The sequence below is a fragment of the Sinocyclocheilus anshuiensis genome, unplaced genomic scaffold (genome assembly GCF_001515605.1).
Source record: "Sinocyclocheilus anshuiensis isolate Anshui unplaced genomic scaffold, SAMN03320099.WGS_v1.1 scaffold1031, whole genome shotgun sequence".
In the NCBI taxonomy this organism is placed as follows: domain Eukaryota; kingdom Metazoa; phylum Chordata; class Actinopteri; order Cypriniformes; family Cyprinidae; genus Sinocyclocheilus; species Sinocyclocheilus anshuiensis.
The window spans coordinates 124,959-132,994 of NW_015542633.1; the positions used below are offsets into that span (position 1 = coordinate 124,959).

The window sequence follows — 8,036 nt, forward strand, 5'->3', positions numbered from 1 at the left end:
TGTCTCGCCCCTCTCTTCTTGTCTGTCTCGCCGCACTCTTCTTGTCTGTCTCGACAAGAAGAGTGCGGCGAGCGGACGCACATTCATATATCGGAATATTGAGCGGAGCGTCAAACCTCGCAGTGACGAGGACAGTGAAGCATGCGCGCTGAACACTGCGGGACGCGATGCGGCGCAACATATATATTATTATTATTATTATTATTATTATATGTAGCCTATATTTTCGGTGCATCCCTACTTACATCCCCTCCTTGTTTACTAACTCACTGCATGCTGAAGGTGACCCCGCTGACCTCACAGAAAAAACTCAACACCACCATCTAGTGGATTGTAGATCGATACTTGGCGTCTGTGTAGCGATACAGTTTTGCCGCGGAAAATATCGCGATACTATGCTGTATCGATTTTTTCCCCCACCCCTATTAATAGCATGTTGCTAGTATGTTTCTAGCATGATTAACTTGTCGCTAGGATAGATAGATAGAATAGAAATATTAGAGTGGAAGCTTGAATGAGTTTAAATGAGTTAGAAATAGTACACAGAAGGGAAGCTTGATTGAGTCTAACGGGCTTCAGTGGGTTTACATTTGAATTTTGTCAGTTGGAGTTTGAATAGTCTTGGCTCATCTGAACATTCCGTCAATGTAAGTCTCTGGGATTTTTATGATTTTTAATCTTCATTTTTATGAAAACCATAAGTCGGATCAGTCTGAAAAGATAAAGCAAACCGAGGCAGATCAGTCTGAATTGTAAGTCTATGGGATTTTTATGATTTTTAATCTTCATTTTTATGAAAACCATAAGTCGGATCAGTCTGAAAAGATAAAGCAAACCGAGTCAGATCAGTCTGAAGAGCTGGGCTGAGTTTGGTGGTTCTAGCTTGAAAGCTCTAGGAGGAGTAGCGTTTAGAAATTTAGTCTAAGAATAATAATAATAAAAAGCTTAAGTAGCAGATCAGTAGGTTGGCTTGAGAATTATCTTTTTATTTTTAATACCCCCCAGTGCTACCAAATCTGCTTCTGGTGCGCTGCTCTCAGATGTGAGTCCGGAGCCCTGACTCATGCTCATATGTTGATTTCTGAGTTTGATGCAGCGTTACTGATGTGTTTTATGTTAATGATGATGATGATGATGTGTGTTGATGAAGGTACGCGCCGGAGTCTCTGACTGAGAGCAAGTTCAGCGTGGCGTCAGACGTCTGGAGTTTCGGAGTCGTTCTCTACGAACTCTTTACATACAGTGACAAAAGCTGCAGTCCTCCAGCTGTAAGTGACCAAGCATCTTCACTGTGTTGCTTATTCTCATATCATAGTGTTCAAGTTACCAGAAAGCAACCGTAAGCGATGTACAGTCCCAGTAAATCACCAGCAATCACATTAACAGCTTCTGCACTATACAAGACCCAGTGACACACAACTTTGACTACAGTAATAATAAGAATCGTCAAACCGTGACAGTAATGCATGGTGTTTGTGTGTCAGGTGTTTATGGAGCAGATGGGGGAGGACAAGCAGGGCCAGATGATCGTTTATCACCTGATCGATCTGCTGAAGCGCAGCTACCGTCTGCCGGCTCCTGACGGCTGTCCTGCCGAGGTGAAGACCGCGAGACCGCCAGCAAATCATGCGGAGAGCGCAGAGAGTGACCTGTCTGTGTGTGTGTGTCTCACAGGTTCACGCGCTGATGAAGGAGTGCTGGGAGGCAGAGCCGGGCGATCGGCCCACCTTCAAAGATCTCGCTCAGAGAGTTCAGGACCGCAAGAGCGTCTGACGCCAACATCAGAGTCTCGACACGTTTGACCCATAGCTGGACTGTGTCCGTCCTCCAGGAATAGTGTAAAGTAGGGCTGGGACAATAAATTGATGCATCGTGATTCTCTCTGGAATGGATTCTGAGCTTAGTTTTTAACAGCAGATGGCGCTCTAGGCTAGTTTTTAACCACACACTCAAACACTCATGAAGAAGAGCACTTGTGCGTTCGGCTGAGTAATGTAAGTGGTCAAAAGTACTTGCACCTCTGCTTTTATGATGCGAGATTAATGTAAACACACCCACTGTGAACATCCTTGTAGTTCGCTTCAACCTTTTCGAACTTTATGAATGATTATTTTAGGTTTAAATGGTGCGTAAGGAACTGGAAGCAAGCAGAATACGGCTGTTTCTAAAGCACGCAGCGCCATCTGCTGTTAAAAACTAAGCTCACAATCGACTCGAGAGAGTATCGCAATGACTTCGGAAAATCTCAGAATCCTTTCTCGATTCGCGATGCATCGATTTATTTTCCCAGGCCCAAGACAAACAAAAGCGTGACATTATAAAGACACAAATCTCATTATTCATTGTTTTTTATATCGTCATACAACTAAAGTTAAGATATGACAAAGATAAAAATAAGATATATAAGAATACAAGAGCTCATTTTCAGATCAGTTCATATGCATCTCTGTTGTTTTTCTGTCATTATTTCAAGAACGTTCCTCTAAAGGTCAGAAGTGCTTCAGATGAACTAGTGTTAAGGGCAATCGATCACTAGACTGAGATCTCCTGCGGTGCCTTTAAACGGCAGGCTTGTGTACAGTAGTAATTATAGTCTCATATTCATGTGGGATGTCTGTAGATATTCGTGTGACGTTCAGATCATCAGAGATGTGCAGTGTGTCGCTGTGAGCAGATGCTGAAGAGTGAAACAGTGAAGAGTGATTTATCACCGCAATATGCAAATCATCATCATCATCTGCAGCAGCAGCTCCTGATAATCTTCATACTCATTCCTGGCCATTTCTGTAGTTGGATTTGTGTGTGCTGGTTTGATTTTATATAAAGAGATTTAAGATGCATGAGATTCCAGCACAACAGAGAAGAAGAAGAAACCTTCCTCCACCACAGCAGCTGGAGTTTCATCATCTTCAAACACTGATTTCTCTCGTTTCCTGCACGGCATGTAAACTTTATTCAGCTTTTACTGAATGAGTGTGAATGCACTAAATTATTGTTTTTATTATTATTATTGCAGTTATTTGTACCATTTTTGTGAGCTGCAGTACACTGCTGTTGAGAGTTTTAAAGGTGTTCCAGAGATACAAAAGCAATGTCTACTTTTTTCTATAAGACCAAGTAAAACCATTTTTGCAAATAATAGCGTTTTATTTTTCAGCGTCAGTGTGTGTGTGTGTGTGTGTGTATATATGAGTGTGTGTGTGTGTGTGTGTGCATTGTGATTGAAAACATTGAGCATCTGTGATATTATGAGTGTTTCAGCGTCAGATAATAAGCAGGTGACGTGCTGAGCGCTCCACGGCCGAACGTTTAAAGGTGTGTAATATTCCCAGCGCGGCGGCAGAACAAAACCCTTGTCTTACCTTTTGAAACGGCATAACTGCAGTAATTTGGCGACGCCACCTACATCCAGAGCTTCAGGAAAGCTCACGCTGCTCTCCACTGTTTGCTCATTTGAATATTCTAATTTCAGCGTGTCACGTCACTCGCGCCGCATCCGCTTGTGAAATGTAATTATTCCATCAAAGTCAAGCACCACACATGAACATATACAAATAAAATAACTTTTACGAAACTTAATTTCAAGCTGTGTAAACTTCATTTTCAGTGCCGTTGAACTGCTGTCAGCTTCTCCAGTCCCGCGGAACGCTGTCGGTGAGGCTCTCGGTCCTCCGGGAACACCGGGAACACCGGGAACACCGGAGCTCTGACCCGAAGCTTCTCTTGGACTGCGATCACAAACAGAACTCGCTGAACGTGTGAAGAAAAGCGTCTGACCTGCAGAACAGGCTAGAAGCTCAATGCTGCGCTCGGGTGGTGTGTGTTCTGACGGCAGTCTGCTGCAGACCCCTGAACTCTGAACTCTGAACTCTGTTCCTGTTCGAACGCATTTGTGTGCTGCTCGTTTGTTTATGTCTCGAAGCTTTGAGCAGTTGAACACTTAAATCAGATCTGATTTAGTTCTGGTAAACATTCACTCGCAACACTGTTGCTTTTATTCGTTTGGCGATTCTTCTGAACAGATTATTAGTCAGTAAATATGAAAGTTGCAATCAAGAAGTTCTTTATTCATGTGGTCATATGAACAGATGTGAAATAAATGAAGCACTGGGACGATCTAACAGTTCAGTTCTTCATCAGTGAGTCCTTCATCATCCTCATCCTCATCAGCACAGGAGGCCGATGTCATTTTTGGTGCAGCCCTGATTGCAGCACATTCCCGCCAGTCCCAGAGAGAGGTTCCGCTTCCGCCGGTCGGGCGCTTCCGGTCTGTCGCTCATCACCACCGGAAGCAGCTCCGGGAGAGACGGCTCTTCATCTGTGTCCCGCGCGGCCTGAAACAGCAGCACACCTGCGACACACACGAGGAGGACTCTTCATCTCACACACACACACACACACTCACACACACGAGCATCAGTGCTGTAACCCGCTACAGATAAAGGGGGCTTGAGTTGATGTGTAGTCAGTAATATTTCAACACTGCAACTATACACGAGTAGCCTAATTCCTGACATTGTTTTCATATATGTATTATTATTAGTCTATCCCATTGATTTATTATTAGAGCTCATTGTCTGGGATTCATATTCTGGCGCTTTCAGCTGAAATACAGAACGACGAACAAATGAAATTATTTCTGTTGCTAAATGGATATTTTCTTGTAACAAAGATGTTTAAATAAATATTTATTTATTGTATGGTTCTAAATAAACTAATTATTGATGATGATGATGTACATACTGTGCTGGTTCTGTAGGATGCTGTGTTATTGAAGTATTGTGACACTTATAGTTTTTTAATACTTTAAATTAGTTTATTTTTTGTGTTTAGTTTTACTTTTAACGTTTTAGTAATTCTGTTGTGTGTTTTTGTATTTTTTCCGTTTTTAAATATGTCTATAAAGTTTCTATTCATAAATTTATTTGAAGTTCTAATCTGTAGTACATCATTAAACTAAACAAAGACATGTTGCTCTGGGTTTACGGTTTTACAAATATTTTCAGTTAACGTCTATTTTATTTCAAGTAAATATATTTGTTGAACGGTTTTGGTTTTTGCTGATTAACTGTCAGGATGAGGATGATGATGGTGTAAATACATCTGATGAAGATGTTGTTCTGGTGCTGATGAAGAAGATGAAGATGTTGTTCTGGTGCTGATGAAGATGAAGAAGATGAAGATGTTGTTCTGGTGCTGATGAAGATGAGCACGTACCGGGGCCCTGCGCACTCCTCCTCCACCGGGAGCCTCCGCAGGTGAAGATCACGGCTCTGATGAACTCGCGGCCGCACAGTTTCACTCCGAAGTCTCTCGGTAAATCCGGCCGCTCCGCGCTCACACACACACACACCAGCAGAACAGCCGAAAACACGCGGAACATCTTCAGAACGAACATTAACAAGAGTTTATAAGAAAAGACTGCTGAAGTTCCTCGAGCTGCTGGTTTCTGATCATTCGCCATCAGTTCAGAGAGACTTTATACAGACACGGACTGACGTCACTCTCTCTCTCTCTCACACACACACACACACTCACATACGCTCTCACACACACACACACATGCTCTCTCTCAATCACACACACACGCTCTCACACACACTCAATCTCACACACACACGCTCTCTCTCTCTCTCACACACACACACACACACACACACACGCTCTCTCTCTATCTCACACTGAAGATGTTGTTCTGGTGCTGATGAAGATGAAGAAGATGAAGATGTTGTTCTGGTGCTGATGAAGATGAAGAAGATGAAGATGTTGTTCTGGTGCTGATGAAGATGAAGAAGATGAAGATGTTGTTCTGGTGCTGATGAAGATGAAGAAGATGAAGATGTTGTTCTGGTGCTGATGAAGATGAAGAAGATGAAGATGTTGTTCTGGTGCTGATGAAGATGAGCACGTACCGGGGCCCTGCGCACTCCTCCTCCACCGGGAGCCTCCGCAGGTGAAGATCACGGCTCTGATGAACTCGCGGCCGCACAGTTTCACTCCGAAGTCTCTCGGTAAATCCGGCCGCTCCGCGCTCACACACACACACACCAGCAGAACAGCCGAAAACACGCGGAACATCTTCAGAACGAACATTAACAAGAGTTTATAAGAAAAGACTGCTGAAGTTCCTCGAGCTGCTGGTTTCTGATCATTCGCCATCAGTTCAGAGAGACTTTATACAGACACGGACTGACGTCACTCTCTCTCTCTCTCACACACACACACACACACACACACACGCTCTCTCTCAATCTCACACACACACACACACACTCACACACACACGCTCTTTCAATCTCTCACACTCACACGCTCTCTCTCAATCTCACACACACACACACACACACGTTCTCACTCAATCTCACACACACGCTCTCTCTCAATCTCACACACTCACACACTCTCTCAATCTCACACACTCACACACGCTCTCTCTCAATCTCACACACACACACACGCTCTCTCTCAATCTCACACACACGTTCTCACTCACTCACTCACACACACGCTCTCTCAATCACACACACGCTCTCTTTCAATCTCTCTCACACACACACGCTCTCTCAATCTCACACACACTCACACACGCTCTCTCAATCTCACACACTCACACACGCTCTCTCTCAATCTCACACACACACACACGCTCTCTCTCAATCTCACACACACGTTCTCACTCACTCACTCACACACACGCTCTCTCAATCACACACACGCTCTCTTTCAATCTCTCTCACACACACACGCTCTCTCAATCTCACACACACTCACACACGCTCTCTCAATCTCACACACACGCTCTCTCACACACACACACACACTCACACATGCTCTCTCTCAATCTCACACACACACTCACACGCTCTCACACGCTCTCAATCTCACTCACACACGCTCTCTCAATCTCTCACACACTCACACGCTCTCTCTCACTCACACACACACTCACACACGCTCTCTCTCACTCTCACACACTCACACACGCTCTCTCTCAATCTCTCTCACACTCACACACGCTCTCTCTCAATCTCTCTCACACTCACACACGCTCTCTCTCAATCTCTCTCACACTCACACACGCTCTCTCTCAATCTCTCTCACACTCACACACGCTCTCTCTCAATCTCTCTCACACTCACACACGCTCTCTCTCAATCTCTCTCACACTCACACACGCTCTCTCTCAATCTCTCTCACACTCACACACGCTCTCTCTCAATCTCTCTCACACTCACACACGCTCTCTCTCAATCTCTCTCACACTCACACACGCTCTCTCTCAATCTCTCTCACACTCACACACGCTCTCTCTCAATCTCTCTCACACTCACACACGCTCTCTCTCAATCTCTCTCACACTCACACACGCTCTCTCTCAATCTCTCTCACACTCACACACGCTCTCTCTCAATCTCTCTCACACTCACACACGCTCTCTCTCAATCTCTCTCACACTCACACACGCTCTCTCTCAATCTCTCTCACACTCACACACGCTCTCTCTCAATCTCTCTCACACTCACACACGCTCTCTCTCAATCTCTCTCACACTCACACACGCTCTCTCTCAATCTCTCTCACACTCACACACGCTCTCTCAATCTCTCACACACACTCTCTCACACACACACACACACACACACTCACTCACTCACACATGCTCTCTCTCAATCTCACACACACACACACTGATTGAAACTCATTATTGAGCTTTTATATCCATAACATTATTTTCTAATTCCTGACATATTGCTGACATGATTATGAATATTGATTACAAGTGATGAATGATGTCACAGCACAAATGTTGTAATACTATTTAATGAGAATCGTTTATTTCCATGTTTCATAATTTGGTCCGAAATTTTACAAAAGAAAATCAACCAATAAAAGATCAAGATAAACAATCGGCTTCATTTTGAAGAATCACGTGTATAAAATCAGTCCAAATAAAATATTGTGGTTATGTCACACACACACACACACACACACACACACACACACACACACACACACACACACACACACACACACAC

The 8,036-nt window shown here is 44.0% G+C and overlaps 2 protein-coding genes across 2 annotated transcripts in view; one reads left to right on the plus strand and one right to left on the minus strand.

The window, feature by feature from the left end:
- jak2a (Janus kinase 2a) overlaps positions 1-1,909 on the plus strand; it is a 30,139-nt gene extending 28,230 nt beyond the window's left edge. Inside the window, exons 22-24 of the mRNA XM_016494238.1 lie at positions 1,151-1,268; positions 1,485-1,598; positions 1,675-1,909. Coding sequence (XP_016349724.1) covers positions 1,151-1,268; positions 1,485-1,598; positions 1,675-1,773 — 331 coding nt within the window. The 3' untranslated portion in view covers positions 1,774-1,909. The remainder of the gene's footprint in view (positions 1-1,150; positions 1,269-1,484; positions 1,599-1,674) is intronic.
- A 2,018-nt stretch (positions 1,910-3,927) lies between these two features.
- rln1 (relaxin 1) lies at positions 3,928-5,498 on the minus strand. Its single transcript, XM_016494214.1, has 2 exons — positions 5,076-5,498; positions 3,928-4,374 (listed from the first exon to the last, which is right to left on the minus strand). Exons 1-2 carry the CDS (start codon positions 5,462-5,464, stop codon positions 4,167-4,169), a joined length of 597 nt encoding a protein of 198 aa, XP_016349700.1. The 5' UTR covers positions 5,465-5,498; the 3' UTR covers positions 3,928-4,166.
- Positions 5,499-8,036: the final 2,538 nt, after the last annotated feature.

Bases quoted from the DNA above. Each gene is read 5' to 3' on its own strand.
- rln1 (XM_016494214.1), bottom strand. From the start codon at position 5,464: ATGGCGAATGATCAGAAACCAGCAGCTCGAGGAACTTCAGCAGTCTTT. The intron at 4,375-5,075 runs CTGACAGTTAAT...TGTGAGATGAAG, and splicing joins ACACCATCATCATCCTCATC to AGTCCTCCTCGTGTGTGTCG.